We start from the raw sequence: 17,849 nt of genomic DNA on the forward strand, positions 1-17,849 counted from the left end.
GCTGCTTGCGTTTTGAGTCACAAAAAGATCTCAGATAACTGGAGCGCTGGACATGTACAGTACTCACTAACACTTTCCACATATCTAAGGAACGTGTTCCATAAATCTCAATGGCATTCATCATGGGGGAGGCTTGGCCCTGCCCTGTCAGAGCTTGGCACGGCGTCTCAGCGCATCTAAAGAGCGAGAGTGAATGAGCGCCACATTCTTGGAATGCTCTTACCATTGTGGCTCTTTAATGAGGCAGAGTGAGCGCGCGCTCTCCCTGTGACAAACCCTCGCGCCACTGAGCAAACGATGGATGGGAGGCGTGAAGCCAGACGTGAGAGCGCCGGCCTCCAGCCCTGCGACCCCCGAGCTGTTTAACATGCGATCCGTCACTCGCCGCCCTGCGAAGAGTGTCAGAAGGGCACCCTCGAAAATCTGGCCCAACATAGTTCTCTAGTTTTACAAATGTGTTACGTTACAAGACAGAGCTGCATGGGTGTGTGAGTGGAGATTTGAAACCATTTTCTTGTGTGAAGTCAACTTTTCCAGCCCAAACGACCTGAAATTTAACTAAACCATAAATGTTGAATGGTAAAATCACTGTAAAATGGTCAAAAACTAAAAAACTAAAAATGCTGGGGTTTACCTAACAGGATTTTTTTTTTTTTAATGTATTTTTTTCCATTTGAGTGTAGGGCAACAATGGCTTAGGCCTGCAAGACACTGTTAAGTCAAAAGCACATCGAGTCCGTGCTCCACCACATACATAACGCACACGGACTGCATACACACTGCAGACGGAGTATGTGTGAAACAGGCGTGAGCAGGGCCGTAGCTGGGGTCAGCGGGGACCCAGTGAAGATAGTACCAGTGGGCCCTGTTTGAAATTGTTTAATTTGTATGTTCGTTTATTTTTATTTATTTGTGCTATTTGCACAATGTTAAAGTTTTTTTTCAAGTTTGTAGGTTTCAAGATAAAGAAACTAAATAATTAAATGTAAAAAAGCACTGGATAGTCTTCAATGTAAAAATGAAATATACAATCAAACCTTCATTTATTCAGACACCTTCAACATTTGTCACATTATTACAGTTTTGCTATATATATATTAAAAATATATCTGGTGTCTGAATAATTTTTGGTTTGACTGTTAAAACTGTAAAAACTGTAAAAGCATAATTTCTAAGGTGGATATTTTGACATATTTCGTATGTATTTGTCGGCACTAGAGCAAAAATAAGCAAATTCGATGTTTAAGTGTTTTGATCAAAACACTTGAAAATGCTTATATAATAATAATCGGTCTGCAGTGCATATGCAGTCCGTGTGCGTTACATATGTGGTGCAGCAAAAGCGTTTCACACAGGACGCGTTCACCGCGAGTACTGAATTGGGCTCTTTCACATCGTTTTGTTTGTTCAAACCTCGATTTGTATTTGTTCGTTCATGTGCAGGAGGGACTTCGAGGAGAACTCCGCAGAAGAGAGCTCGGTTCAGTGTCGCTGTCCGTGATACGCGTCTCTCTCTCTCGTGCGCACCGAACACAGCACGCGAGTAACCAGCTACTCTTTTCAGCTTTTCCGTGTCTTGTGTTTGGATGCTTTAATGTTTAAATTGACAAGTGGTAAGGCTTAACAACACGTGAAAAAGATAAGCTTTTGTGACGATGCGCAGCAGAGGCCCGTCATCTGTCCTGAGCATCTTTTTAGGCTGTCCTCAGCGAGTCAGTTATATAAAATATCAAGGTGAAAGTCATCATAGCTTGCTTAGTATAGACCCAGCTCCCAACCCAACTTTGAGAATAGATAAACGGCGATATTTTTTTTTTTATCGCCCGATAAGAGTCTCACGTTAACGCAGCACGTTAACGCCGATAACGGCCCACCACTAATTTTTACACTATTTAAAGAAATCTTCACTGATAAAAAAAAAAACATGCCTGGAAAAATAGTCTGCAGGTGCATTTGGAATGTTTAACTAATCTTGCAATAAATGCCGTATCTGCTTTCTGAGAACGAATTATTATATGCAATAACAAAATCTAAATTTGTCATGATTTCAGAGTCTCTTCAGACCTATTGTATACTTCCAGGCTATTAGTTCGAGTTTTTAGAATGTTTGACCTCGTATGTGAATTAATTTCCCATTGAAAAAAAACCCTAAAAAAAAATAAAAGATGAGTTATAGAAATTTGTATTTATCTGTTGCAAAAAAACAAACAAACAAACAAAAAAAAACATTAACATTAACATTAAAATGACATGTGCAAGGCGATCGGGACCAGAGGTAAATTCTACACAATTTGTCAGACACCTACAGTGCGTATCCACAAAGGAATTTTAATTTATTCTTCAAGTCCAAGTCCAATAGCAATATACTACATTATTCTGCCCAGCTGCTGGCATTACGACACAATTGTGAGAATCATGGAGCATTTACACTTGACAACACACGGCTCGACTCAACTAAAGTGTAAAATAAAGAATAGAAGCTCTTGCAAGACAATCTAAACAAATTTGTTTCTCCACATAACAATGGATTCGGTCTCCAAACATTTCATGTTTAGAGCATTAAGAGGGCAAACAGGCTATCATAGCAACTATTTCAGGACTGAGAGAAACGCCCCGGAAATACGACCAACACCCATGTGTTTATCTCCCTTTGTGCAGCACCCAAAACATTTCCCCTCTACAATTCATAACAATCACACATGACATGACAGGAGTTTTGTCTCTGCTCTGATCTAATGTTTCCTATTGACTGGTTACAACAGAGGGCCTTCTCTGGGCCCACACTGAGCTAATGCTATAATTAATGGAGCATAAGTAGATGCCCATGAGTGGAGGTCACAAAAGGTCACAGCTCATGAAACTAAAATTGAATGGAGGTATTGTCTTTTATGGCACTTAAAAGTAAACATGATTTTCCCGCACTAAAACAGGAGCTTTTGAAGTCTGGTTGTCATGGTTATTGGCGGTGACACTGGTGTTGTGCTGGCAGTGTCAGATCTGGCCTTCACACACAACAAACTCCACACCAGCTGCGATTACACATAGCTTTCTCAGACTAATTAACCCATTAGTTTCCTGACCAAATATGGTCTTCATGGATCCTGTCATAATCTCACAGGGCCCAAGGGAGCGAGGAGACGTGGAAGTAGCTCAAAACCAACAGACTTTAATGATGTAAAAATAAAACAGAATAGCTCTAGAACGCAGGATAGAGCTGAAGATCTTTGCCCGAACCCGACGGGTTCGGTCGGGTTCGGGCTTAATTTCTATCATCTTACGCGGGCTTGGGCCGGGCTCGGGCTTGCGCTCCGGTTTGCGAGGTAAACGAGCTGTCATGTGATGTGTTTCGATTAGCACAAGAAAGATGCGAAAATGAATGCTGAGCAGGTGTAACGGAGGCTTGCCTCTGGTGATTACGTTTTGGTTGCACCAGCAACTAAAGCAAACTCTGAGGTGTGGAAAAGTTTTGACCATGCTTATAATGAGAATAATGAGTGAATAATGACGCACCATCAGTGAGCGCAGGAACGCGCTGAAGACATCTACAGTGGATTCAATCATTTTCCTCCACAAAAACTATACCTAGCCTAATCTCTGTGAGTAAAGGTTTTTCAAATGATAACTAAATATTCATTGAGTCTTAAATGCATAATGTTGACAGAGTATTTACGCTGTTGGCATTATTCTTTTATTAAATAAAGCAAATCCGGCGGAGCCTTTATCTTAATTTCGTTATTGCCAAATACCCATCTTAATTTAAAATTTATCTTAATTGAATTTTTTTTTAATTACTAGTTTTTATTGGTGCGTTGGTCTGTTTATAGGTTAAATGAGCCTATGTCTAGAATGCTGAGATGTTACGATGTGACACAGGACTTATTTTATTTCTTTATTCCAACTTCCAAGTGGTCTAGTCTACGTTAGTTATGAGTAAATTATGTTAAAACATGAATAAATTGCTCACTGTTGGCAAAAGGCAAAAGAGCTGTGTGCTTGCGCACATTTGAATAATGTCGGGCTGTAAACGGGTTCGGGCTTTAAAAAAGCTGTCAATCAAAATGTACTTGTCGGGCTCGGGCCGAAACCTGTCGGGCTCGGGTCCTGTCGGGCCTAACTTTTAAGGCCCGATTACAGCTCTAACGCAGGAGGACTTGAAGAAATATAACAACGGACGCTTGAAACTAAAAAACACAGGGCTTAAGCAACAAGGAAACAAGGGAACACAGGTTGAATCAAATAAACATCATAACAGGCACAGCAGGAAACATGCCCAAATAAGGAAAACAGGAACTAAAACACAAGTCCACAAAACTAAAAGATCCAGCCCATGAACAAAAATATTTTGTCATATTATTACCTCTTAAGTATCATATTACATTTATTCAATAACTATATTATTATAAAAATTATATTATTAATATAATATAAAAAATATATATTGTCATATTATTATTTTACTATAATAATAGTATAATTTATTTTATCATAAGTATTATAAACGACACTTTTATAAACATTATTATTGTTGTTATTATTAATATTAGCTAATATATAGGGCACACCTTTAAATATTAAGAAACACAGAAAAGCTCAGGATTTAATACAGTGACGCGCATGATGTTAGATATAGACAGTAGTATTGATGGGCTAGTCCTGTGTCTGGCCACTCTGGTGCTGCATCAGACCTGTGAGATCCGCGCACAGTACGTCACTCCAGACGACTCCCCGCATTCAATACATCACAATCCAATCCGCGCAGCCAAGGAAACCCAGCAAAACTCTGCCCCCCAAATCCCCGGACCCTCAGGGTGGGGTAGAGACTCAGAGAAGAAGCAGCGCAAACAAAAGCACTCCTCTTGGCTTTAAGATTAAAAGAAATACCAGCTGCAAAAAAAAGTGCAGATACAAACTCGAGACGAAAAGCGGGACCGATCGGCGTCTCCACGTTTTCTTGCAAAACTTTTCCTGAAGTCACTGAAGGAGCAGCGAGCATCAAACTGACTGAATGAAAATGGCAATCTCGTGGACACTCATTGTGTTAGGTGAGTTTATGTTCATATGCGTTAACATGCTGCTTATATGTTAATAAAACATTTATCATAATTAATAACTAGGGGCTTCAGGAAAAATTGCTAACTTTGCTCAGGTTGATGATTCAAATACATCGTTTGAAAATAAATTATTTGTGATTTCAGAACAATTCTTGCAGCGTTCTCGCATAATTCCCGACGATAATGATTTAAACCGTTAGGTGTGATTAGCCCGGCTTTGAAAATTGGGGGTGTTAAAGAATTGTGTTAAAATTTTCCCCGATACAAACTCATTATATAGCCTCACACTATAAACATTTTAAAACGACAGACATGTAGGCTACATGTTTGTGAAATAGATTTTCTGTTTTGGAGGGATGGAGAAACATCTGTTTGTAATGTTTATGACGGTTTAGTGTTTTTCAAACAAGATCAAATGTCTAACACTTCTCAGATAATGAGGAACGTTTTCAGAACTTTGGAGATAATGTTCTGACAAAGTTCTCTCAAAGCTATGAAAAAAACATTCTTCCAGTAATATTAATAATTATTGTTCAAGGAGCGTTTTATTTCAGAAACTTTTTAGTTGGACATATCATTATTAATAATATTTTAAATGTTACTACTTGTTTCAAAACATTCAGAGAACATTCAAAAGTAACATTCCCATAATATTTGATTTTTTATTATGTTTTTAAAACATAATAATAATAATAAAATAAATAACAACTTAATGGGAAGATTTGCAAAACTTTCTTAGAACATATTTTTATGTTCCTTTTTTCTGCCATTTTCTGACTCTTTTTGATCAACCCGTTATATTGGTAAACATTCTAATATAAATTCATATTTAATATTCATATTCATATTAATTCACACCAGCTAATCTGTGCAGCATTATGTTTATAACTCAAGGTTATCATAGAACAACTCACATTTTGCTGACAGTTATGGATATTAATGTAACAGCACCTGACCGTGTGTGTGTGTGTGTGTGTGTGTGTGTGTGTAAACAAATCCTGCAAAGAGCTCTGGGAAGTGCAACATCTGTGCCACTCGACATTTCTGTCAGCTGCTTTGCTGAAATTACAAACAGTGACACTATTAGAGATGAAGTGCGTCTTAGACTCAAGAGAGGGATGTGAGGGAGGACTGTTATTCTTTAATTATGCGTGCGGTGCACCTGCCTCTCCAGACATCAGCCTGACAGTCATTAGAAAAGCGCTCATGTTTTGTTTGGCCAACCTTGTAAAAAGCACCATAAGCACTTTTGACTCTGCTCTGTCTCAGTCAGCCTTTTCTAAAAGGTCTGATTAATTGTTTGAAATCACTTTCTTGTAGTGCAAAAATGAGGATGTTGTAATCTCAGCTTTTCTGAACATAAGATAGAGTGACCATATTTTAGTTTTCCAAAAAGAGGCCGGGGTATGGGGGTGTGGGAGGGCTGGGATTTCGCCTAAAAGTATACATAGCAATTTTTTTGTGTGTGTGTGTGTGTGTGTGTTTGTTTGTTTTGTTTTTATAACAAATAAAAAGAAAACAAGAAGATAGAATACAAAAAGAATAGGGAATGCTAATGTTAGAGGGTCATTTTTAAATACAAATAAAACAAGTAAATAGAACAGAAAAAGAACAGATAATGCTTGTGTTGGAAGGTTATTATTTATAATAAATAGAATAAGTAGCAATAATAGAGAATGCTATAGTGTTAAATAAAACAAGTAGTTAGAGAGTGCGAATTTAGAGGGTATTTTTTTTTAAAGAGTAAGGGTAAAAGAGGGTAAAAAGAAGATAAAAGAGGTGTGTTTTCAGTTGTTTCTTGAAAATGATTAAGGACTCAGCTTCTTGGATTGAGTTGTGCAGGTTGTGCAAATGTAATTTATGCAATATTTAAAACTTTTAACCCACTTGCAAAAATCAGCCCATGGCAACAGTTTAAAAGTAGCCCAATTATGAGGGAACTTGGCACCCCTATATCCAACAAGAGCTGCACGAGTCAGATTTGATTGATCTCTGATCGAGAATAAGGAGAGATGACTGGCAAGACCATGCTGGAGTATTTGCTTATCAACAGATCCTGAGCTCATTGACAAATATCTGATCTTGTAAGATGTGCTCCCTTTAGTGCTTGTGATCACGAAATTGAAAGTGAACAACAAGAAAGCTCATTCAAAAGAGATTTAAATACTACTCAAAAATAAAATTTGTCCTCTAAATTACTAATTGCTTTTAAACTCCTCATATGAATGTCTGCATGACATGTATAATTCAGTTTAGACAGTTTGCACGGTTTGTTTGTTTTAATAGCAATATCTGGCAACACTGCATCACTGGTGGGCACTTAAACTGACAGTATCAAAAAGGCCCATGGATACAACATTTGGTAAGTGAAATGCAAAAAAAAAAAAAAACTTGATATTCTCCGCCAGAAATGTTCAAAAACAGCGCAATTATATACAATATTAGAATGTTTAAAGGAGTGGACAAGAAAATCGAAGGAGCGAAACACATGTTGCGGGAGCAGGCGGCAATGGTCAGAGATTCAGTGGGAGCAAGATTAAGAAAACAGCCAAATCCCTGACATTTTGAGTGATTAAGAAATCCGGGTCCGGAGACATTTTTTTAGGTCCTAAAAGAGGACATATCCAGGGAAAAGATGACGTATGGTCACCCTATGCACTGATAAAAATGTAGGCCTTTATCCATGTTGTTCACCTCAGAGTTTTGAAGGTTTCCTCCATCCTCTACTGTCAAGAAAGCCTCAACATTTAAATCAGTCAAAATACACTGACTGCAACAAAGTATCCTCTGGCAGTGCTCTGGTCTTGATGCGGCCTGACAGCTGTCTTACACAAGGCTTGGGAAAGTGCAGAACAATGGGTAGGAAAGTATTCAGTCAACATCCCTGTTCCCAGGGAAGGTGTGGCACTTATTTCCTCTTTCCTCTGCTATGTTCCTCTTGCTCTCTCTCTCTCTTTTTCTCTCTATCTATGTCTTACTACATCTCTCAGCTAAATGATCCAACTTTTTCCTGATAATAGAGATTACTCAAGGAATTAAACACTGATTTATATGACACAAGAGTAGATGAGAAACCAGAGGGGGCGTAGTGTTTTAAAGACCCAAAGAAAAGCCTTGGTATGCTTGGTTTTCTGTCATGTGTTGAGGTGTTTCCTTTCTGCCCCGAAAGTTTGGGTGAGGTATAGCAAAGGTCTAATTTAAAATAGCCAGTTTCGAGTGCAATACAGCTATGATCTAGAAGCTGGTGATCTAAAAAAAAAAAAAAAAAAAAAAAAAAATATATATATATATATATATACATATGATTATCATGGAATGAATCATTTTATACCACAAAAATAAAAATGAAAAATAAATAGTTGAATAAAATTGAAATACGGTGTATTTAATGACATAAATACTTTATATATATATATTTTTTGTCTAAAAAATGCTTAAAGGGGTCATATGATGCTATTTTAAAGATCATAATTTTGTGTATTTGTTATTATGCTTTAATGTTCAAAAAACACATTCTTTTTCAAATACTGTACATTATTGTATTTCCTGCCCTGCCTCTCTCCAACACTTAGTTTTCTACAAAGCCCCTCCTTCCGACAAGAACAGTCTGTTCTGATTGGCCATCTGACCCAGGGCGTCGTTCCTAAAATGTGTTAAACAAATTCGAACATCTGGATTCCTCATTGCATCTACTTTAAGAAGGCCAAATAAAGTGCTTTTGCTTTCGCACAGAAACAAACTGGGCAGCATTACGAAAATATTTCCACAGCGTGACGAAGACATGTGGGGGTGTGTCTGAACGAGGCGTTTGAGCAAGGGTCTGGATCAGTCTTCTCTTTTAGAAAGAATAAATCCTTTTGTGGGAGGCTTTGAGCTTTGTAATTTTGCAGATCATAAACATGCACAAATAGCTACATAATCCACTAAAGAAAAGGAAAACAGAAAACACATATCCCCCTTTAACATGAGAACATCTAAAATTTATAAGGGAGATGTCTAAGGCAAAGGGCAGGAGAGACTAGTCTCTGTATCTTGAGATTGCAAAGATGGCCCCTCCGTCATTCTCCCCTACTTTTCTCATCTGCTTATTATGTATAACGTCTGTAACTGGCACTGCCACGATCTTCAACTCCCTTCTCTAATCCAACCTCTAACCTGGCCTCCCCTCTCTAGTCTCTACCCATGAATCCTTCACTTCATCACGGATACTTTGCAGCAGTAGCAGCTAGTGTTTCTTAGCTAAAATATATATATATATATATATATATATATATATATATATATATATATATATATATATATATATATATATATATATATATATATATTCCTCCAGCAGATGAGCTCAAATGTAGCTCATAAATACAGTGTTTTCAATTATTCAAAAACTCTTAAATGCGGGAAAAAAAATGTGGCACTTCAGTACTTTGTCCTTAAAAATCTTCATACAGTTCTACTGGTACACTTTAATGGCATCTGATGAAGTGTGTCATGAGGAATGCGTTTAAGTCAGGCACATAAATTTATATTCACAGTCTCTCCTCACCTCAATAGAAGGGGTTAGTTGTGACTTAGCTCCATAAAGGAGCCCCCAATCCCCATCTTCCCTGCCCCCCTCCCATTGGGCCGGTGGGCCTGTTCAGTTACCCCTGAATAGGACACTATCAGGGGGAGAGGGGGCATGCTAAGGGCCCAAAGAGGACCTGCACACAGCTGGGGAGGGGGTGGGAGACTGAGGGTGTGCACGTCCTATTCAAAGAAATTAGTACAATACAATGTGATACAACTTTATTAATCCCCAAACTGCAATTAAGGAACAATTTTACAACTTTAATGGCCTTAAAACAAACACTCCTGGCAACAAAACTTCAAATGACAGATTGTTATTTTTAGACAAAGCTGGATGAATACAAACTTAATTTGAAAGAAGTCTATTATTCTTATTTAATTAAAAAAGAAGCTGAAATAAGAGTATTATTTGAAATGTTATTAAAGTTTACAAAATAAGTTTTCTGTTCATTAAAATTGTAATAATAATTTGTTACATTGTAATAATGCTAAATTTATTTCAAAATGTAACTAAAAATGTCAATTAATGACAAAAAATATTAAGCAGTAAAAACTTAATTATCAGTAATAGTAAGAACCGTTATTAATAACAGAGCACGAATTTAGCATTTTACAATGATTTCTGAAGGATCATTTGACCCCTGAATTCTGGTGTAATGATGCTGAAAATGATGCTGAAAATTCAACTTTCCAATCAAAGGAATAAATTACATTTTAAAATATATTAAAATAGAAAACAGTTATTTTAAACTAATAATCTTTCACAAAATTACATCTGTTAGCCATGGTGAGCATAATATAATTATTTTAAAAACATTTTAAAATCTTGTTATCTGAGATTACTGACACAGTACATCCAGAATCTCAGTGAGAGTGTGGGAGTCTGTAGGACAGATATAAGAGTGTATCATATGCCTCTGTGAGGGGTTACCCATGAGTACAATGTTTCTACACAGGTGAAATGTCTAGGTTTAATGGTAATTAAATTGCTTCTTAAAGGGTTAGTTCACCCAAAAATGAAAATTATGTCATTAATGTTCCAAACCCGTAAGATCTTCGGAAAACAGTTTAAGATATTTTAGATTTAGTCCAAGAGCTTTCTGTCCCTCCACTGAAAATGTATGCACAGTATACTGTCCATGTCCAGAAAGGTAATTAAAACACCATCAAAGTAGTCCATGTGACATCAGAGGGTCAGTTAGAATTTGTTGAAGCATCGAAAATACATTTTGGTCCAAAATAACAAAAACTATAACTTTATTCAACATTGTCTTCTCTTCCGGGTCTGTTGTGAGCGCGTTCACAACACTGCAGTGTAGTGATGTCCGGTTCGCGAACAAATCACTACACTGACTGAACTGCTGTGAAGAGAGAACTGAAGATAAACACTGAGCCGAGCCAGATAACGAATGAAAGATTGACTCGTTCTTGAGTCAAGAACCGTTTCTGTCGGACGCGTCTGATTCGAGAACTGAGGAGCTGATGATACTGTGCATGTGTGATTCAGCGTGAAGCAGACCAACACACAGAGCATCTGAACCGAACTGATTCTTTTGGTGATTGATTCTGAACTGATTCTGTGCTAATGTTATGAGCGCGGATAAACCGGCTTGGATGAAGGCCAATAATTGCCAATGACGTCAAGCACAAAAGAACTGGTAAACTGTTTTTTCAACCGGTTTATTGAATCGAACTGTCCGAAAGAGCCGGTTCGCATAAAAGAACCGAACTTCCCATCACTACTGGTTATCTGAAAACCGATGCAACCGGTTCTTGACTCGTGAATGAGTCATTCTTTCGTTCCATATCTGGCTCGGCTCGATGTTCATCTTCAGTTCAAAAAGTCCTGAACCGATTGATATAAACAGTTGCTGTGGTGTCTAGAATGAGCCAATGATGTTTTAAAAGTAATGTCACTTTACATTTAGTTTGTCTTTATTTTTCTGCACAGGATATAATATTAAACTGTAAAATAATATTAAAACAATTGTAACTCTGATAAATACTGGAACAGCAGCTAAAAATCTGATGATTACTAAATATATACTTAAGAACTAGAGAGAAAGGCTATTGTTTTAAGCCTCAAGAGACTATGAAGCAGATTTAGAAACCATTGTTTTGGCATCTGTGGTTCCACCCATAAGAGTAGGTGTGTTACTTCCTAAGTTACTGTATGGAGTGTCCTGTCCAGCTCACTACAAACAGAGATAAACTCCCACCATTACATCAAGATAATGAGCTATTATAGCACCTGGATGTAGACTGGTTCCTGTCTGCCGTGCTGCTGAGTGGTTTGTGATTTTGTAGCTCTGTGTAGCTTCACTTTTCTGTAGAATCTCTATCCTACTATCACTCTCTGTTGTTTAAAGTGATAAAATATAACTTCATTCCCATCATATTTCTGATATTATCGAACCAAACCAATCTGATTCATTTAATTTTTCACTTTTATTCTAAGACCGCGCGTTAGCATTTGCATCTATTGCCTTTTTCTATTTTGTTTCTCGCTCCCATCTCTCTTAAAATAAAAAATAAAAAATAATAAACAAAACAACAAACAGTGTTCCATCTTAAGTATTGTATACACAATCCAGCTGGATACACTCTTATTAACCGGAGTTCTCATTCATAACCATTCACAAAAAAATAAGTATATTGCGTTCATGTGTATAGTACTTTGGGGTTAAATACAGAGCACGAACTCTGAGTATGAGTATGAGTGAACCCATCCAAAGTGCACACATACACCAGTGAACAAACACACACTGTGAAATCACAAACTTTGAGTATGGGTCACCATACTTGGCTGTATATCATGTCAATTCACTGTCAATTAAATTATTTTCCTCAGTTAGAAACCTAGGTGTACTCTTTGATAGCAATCTTTCCTGCGAAAGAAACACACAAAATACCAAAGATGTACAAAAATATGTCCAAGTTGCGCTCAATGTCAATGTTCAGAAATGTTCATGACCTCAAGGTTAGATTCTTGTAATGCTTTATTGGGTAGTGGTTCTTTATGCAAACTCTAAACAAACTCCAGCTGGTCCAAAATGCAGCAGCTAGTTTTCTTACTAGAACCAGGAAGTATGACCATACTAGCTTGGTTCTTTCAACACTGCACTGGCTCGCTGTTAAACACTGTATAGATTTTAAAATCCTGCCAATTAAGTATAAAGCCCTGAATGGTTTAGCACCTCAGAACTTGAATGAGCTCTCTTATTGTATTATAGTCCTCCACATCAGCTGTGCTCTCAAAACTCTTTTCTTATTTAGCACCCAAACTCTGGAATAATCTACCTAACACTGTTCAGGAGGCAGACCCACACTGTCAGTTTAAATTTTGCCAGTCTCTTTAACCTGGCTTACACATAACACACCTACACATTTCCAGTGAGAGGTGCCGGTACTCTGTTATAGCCTATATATATCCAGAGGCTGTTGCTTAGTTACTACTACTTAGGATTGCTAGAGTTGAAGAGTTGATTGCACAGATTCTATTTAAACAGGTTAAATTGAACTGAGCTGGACGATTACATCACTAGAAACTGTCCCATTCAAACAACTGTTGCAACAATATCATACAAGTTAAGAAGCATTTTTTTAGCATGCATGAAAGAATTTTCACCAGCACTGCTACTGTTTACTTCAAATGCTGCATTACAGCAATTGCACAGAATCAATTTGAAATTTTGAGTCTGCAAAGCAGTATATTCTTACACTCTTTCTTGTCTGTTTTGTTTGTTCTTCATAGGCACCCTCCTGCAAGGCATGCAGTGCAATGCTAATGATAATTCAACTACAGCCCCAAACAGTTCCATTTCACCCACCTCAGTGGTTACCACTGCAGCAGATTCCACTAAATCCACCCCTCCTTTCACCTCATTGAATTCCACTAAACCCACCACTTCTTCTGCCTCATCAGAGTCTGCTCTACGTGACACTACACCTGCTACTACACCCGCCACATTGGAGCCCAGTAAATCTCCTACTCCATCAGAGTCCAGTACTTCATCAGAGTCCACTACACAAGCGCCAACCACTAGCCAACCAGCCACTTCACCAGATCAGACTGGACCATCTTCAGCAGAGGCTAATCAAGACATAACCACTAACACACCCTCACAAACTAGTCAAGTCACAACCCAAGTCACAACAATTCAACCCATGACATCCAATGAAGGCACTACCCCCACTACTACAACCATCACTCCTCCAAATTCACCTACAACTCTCACCACAACCGATCCCAAACAAGGTACCACCGACTTAAATAAACATGCAACCACTTTTCCTAATGGAGATGGCACCACCCAACTCATGTCTACACAGAGAGCCACATCTGCTGTTACCAAAACCTGTAAGTCGCAGGAATCACTTTAGTACAAACTTTATGACTGCTCAACACAACACAACAATGCTTGAATATTTATTGATGGAAAGAGAAGAAAATTCTGTGGTTATAGAACTCATATGACTTGCTTTCTTCCACTGAACACAAAAGCAGCACTTTTGAAGAATATTGACACTGTACCTTTATATTGAGTGTGATAACATAATACAAAACAAAGTTACAAAACACAAAAACCAGCCATCACTAATAAATATCCAACATAAATGTGTACACACTGTATGCAACTGAGATTTGAGTGCTAGAGTGTAGGGTAAGACTTTCAGTTAATAACAATTTAAATTTAATTTCACACAAATAGGTTACTCGTGTGATTATTATTATTTTTTTTTTTAACTTGTTAACTCATGGTCACTAGTATTTGTTGTAGGGGAAAGAGCTTTGAGTCCTCAACATAAAATCTGGTGTGTTCAGCAGAAGCAATACAAATGAGTTCAGAATGACAAAAGGGGTGAGCAAAGGATGAGAGACTGTAAATTTAGTTTGAACTATTAAAAAGTGTCTCCTTTTCATGTTACTTTTCAGCTGAATTACCAATCACAACAGCACCAAGCTCTAAATCTACTGCTACTCAAAGTCTTGGGACAACGACACCACAAACAGCTACAGCCTCGATCAGATCAGACCTGCAAGGGGATGTAGATATTACAACTAACACTCCCCTAGAAATCATTCAAGTAAAATACCAACATTTAGGGTCTTTCTTTATATATTGTTTATATTCTTGATCCAGATATTGTTAATGATACTGTTGATTATCTCTTCTGCAGTATTCCTTTAATCTAAGCAAAAGCAATGAGGTGAGTCCATAAATGACAATAACACTTACAATAACTCCAGTCCTGGTCACAGAGAGCTCATTTACATTTACAAGTCAATATCAATAACTCTATAAACTCTGGTACAACAGTAAATGCACTGTTAAATATTAGTAAAATCAATCACAAAAGTAAGGAAGCCTGTTTTCACCACACAATAAAAAAAAATAAAGAAAAAAAATAAAGAAATGAGATTAAATTCAGAACTCCAAGTGAATACAAAACTGAGAATTCTGAGAAAAAGTCAAAAATCGTATATACTTCCCCCCCTCACAATTCTGACTTGCAGTTACCTTTTTATTAATTTTTTTATTCCATGGCAGAAACAGGCTTCCATACTGAACAATATATTAAATGGAGCTAGAAAACATTTCTTGATGAACAACAGTACGAACCGTGAATGACCTCACAAAATCTATCGTTTTTCTCTTTAAAATTAGCAAAACATGCAGCTGAACAAGAAGTGCTACCATTCTAATATTTATTTTGTTCACACAGAATCACGTCCTGGGTCAAACCTGTAAGATGCTGCTTCAGACGATGAAAGGAAATTGCATTATCAACGTGACAATTCAAGACAATCAATTAACTGCAACAGTAATAATAGATGGTGAGGGAAATGTTATGGCTTCCAAACAGATTAAATCCCTTCTAGAGAAACCACTGTATTCAGTGCTTGCTATATTACGTTCGGTTATCTTTAATAACATAAGTACAAAAAATGTATAGTAATTCACTTCCTTTTCTATTTACAGCTGACCAAGTGATACCGCCAGAAAACTACAAACAAGTCAGTGAAGCTCCAGACAATAATACTCATAAAGAGGATTTTAACAAGGACACAATACCAGACACGTTAATCGCCATCTTGGCTTCTTGTGGCGCTTTGGTGCTCATTCTGTGCTGCTTTGCTGCATACTGCACTTATCATCGCAGATCCTACAGGAAGAACCAGGTAATGCTCAATTCCAAACACAAAGATGAATCAGACTCACATTGAGGCCTACTTTCAATAGATTTATCTACGAATGATGAATTTTCTAATTAATTCAATTCAAAGTTAAAAGTTACGTTCTGAATTCCAATGCGGTTTAACATCCCAATTTGTACTTCCCCTCAGCAGCAACACCTGACAGAAGAGCTCCAGACAGTGGAAAACGGTTATCATGACAATCCTACGCTGGAGGTGATGGAGGTCCAGCCGGAGATGCAAGAGAAAAAACTGACAATGAACAGGGATTTCAACGACAGCTGGATCGTCCCCATAGACAACCTGCTGAAAGAGGACATACCTGATGAAGAAGACACACACTTGTAATGGCATCAGATGAACCGTCTGGAGAAGGAAACCTGCTGCTCTCATTACCGTAGACTGTGACCGGCCAGAATGAAGAGAAAGCAGAGATTGACATAAAGACTATCAAACGACAATGGTTTCATTTGGTGCCTGGGTGTATATGGTGTAATAAAGTAGTTGAATGTCAAGTATGTGCTAGAAATAGTGGAAATGTTTTCAGGTTTTGTGTGTCTCTGTGGATGGGAAAGGGAAAATCTGTAAATGGAATGTCAATGTACAATCTGTGATGTCTCTATGTGCCTTAACTTTTCTTCAGCACACAAATAGTTTCCTAATAAACTATTTAAAATATCTAACAAATATAAGTTAAAATAGCACATTTATGGTTTATAAAAGATTTGGTCCTATTATTTTCAGTATTGACTTAAAAAAGAATTACGATTTTGCTCGCCATCTTGGAATGTTTTTCCAACTGCAATGCATGTTGGGACTGCATTCTCTAAATTTGAAGCTGGCCAAAATAAGGCATTGATTTCACTGTCTTTGCATTAGGCGTGTGCCTTATGATGCCTTTAATGAGTAGATCACTTTCAGAATTAAAATTCTGTCATCATTTACTCACCCCCACTTGTTCCAAACCTATATGAGTTTCTTTCTTCTGTTGAACACAAAAGAAGATATTTTGAAAAAGATTGGGATCGGAACAGAAACTCATATAGGTTTGAAACAAGTTTGGGGTGAGAAATGATGACAAATAAAAAATTCTTTCTGAAACTGAACTACTCTAAAATGCTGTCAAGCGATGTAAAGTTGCTTATGTTAATGAACCTTGGATTCAAGGTTCACAGATTCTGACCAGTGGATTTCTGTGACATTTTACATGATTTACATGATTGATTTTTAAAAATGATGTTATGAAAAGAAAACTCAAAGTTGTTTCTACCTGATAAAACTGAGCATACATTGTATTACTACTTTAAACATTTCCATCACTTTTCCTTGTATTATTTCAGCAGAATGTGATTGATGTGCTTGTATATAATGCTTATTTTTATGCTTCGTCCATAATGTGTTCATTTTCTGTTTAGGAAAGATTGACACTCATAGGCACCAAACTAGACTTGGACCAATGGATAATTCATCCTGGTAAATTAGACTATGGGGCAAAAGTATGATTAGCAGATAATCTTTCATTATCTTTCATCTGCTCCACTCATGTCTCTGTGTTGGTAATCATGCTAGTATGAAGGTTTTCAGTCTCCAACCTTAAACATTTGACACAAATTCAACACAACTCACATTCTTTGAGTTTATTTACAGGTAAAAAAATCATAATGTGTCAATTGTATTTAATCAGAAAGATCACCTTTTTCTTTGGAGATGTTTTATTTAATTGTTTTAATGTTGTTGTGTTTTTTTTGTTTTTTGCATGCACTACACAAATTTTTGCATAAAAGAAATTCACTGCTGTCTCAGTTTAGCTGTTGTACTTTCACCTAAGTATTAAGGTTGAGTTTATAGTTGTTTTCTGTTTTTGAAGTCAGTTTGCTGCTGTGTGCAAACGACAGGGGTCTGATACACTGGAAGCTTCATCTCTGTCAGATTGGATGGGGATGGCCATGATTTCTAATATGAATAAATAAATAAAAAGTGTGTTTTACAGTTGTCAAGGCACTTCATCTTAAATTACACAATGCATTAAA

At 37.2% G+C, this 17,849-nt stretch overlaps 1 protein-coding gene across 3 annotated transcripts in view; it reads left to right on the forward strand.

The window, feature by feature from the left end:
* podxl (podocalyxin-like) overlaps nucleotides 1-17,811 on the forward strand; it is a 40,158-nt gene extending 22,347 nt beyond the window's left edge. Inside the window, exons 1-7 of one of the 3 annotated variants that reach the window (XM_052554950.1) lie at nucleotides 4,683-5,042; nucleotides 13,375-13,980; nucleotides 14,557-14,708; nucleotides 14,802-14,831; nucleotides 15,348-15,459; nucleotides 15,605-15,804; nucleotides 15,973-17,811. In XM_052554950.1, coding sequence (XP_052410910.1) covers nucleotides 5,006-5,042; nucleotides 13,375-13,980; nucleotides 14,557-14,708; nucleotides 14,802-14,831; nucleotides 15,348-15,459; nucleotides 15,605-15,804; nucleotides 15,973-16,167 — 1,332 coding nt within the window. In that variant the 5' untranslated portion in view covers nucleotides 4,683-5,005 and the 3' untranslated portion in view covers nucleotides 16,168-17,811. Of the gene's footprint in view, nucleotides 1-4,682; nucleotides 5,043-13,374; nucleotides 13,981-14,556; nucleotides 14,709-14,801; nucleotides 14,832-15,347; nucleotides 15,460-15,604; nucleotides 15,805-15,969 lie in introns of those variants that run through there. The other 2 variants (XM_052554952.1, XM_052554953.1) reach the window with 2 other exon arrangements.
* The last annotated feature ends 38 nt before the right edge of the window (nucleotides 17,812-17,849 follow it).

This window comes from Carassius gibelio, chromosome B4 (genome assembly GCF_023724105.1).
Source record: "Carassius gibelio isolate Cgi1373 ecotype wild population from Czech Republic chromosome B4, carGib1.2-hapl.c, whole genome shotgun sequence".
NCBI classification, from domain to species: Eukaryota; Metazoa; Chordata; class Actinopteri; order Cypriniformes; family Cyprinidae; genus Carassius; species Carassius gibelio.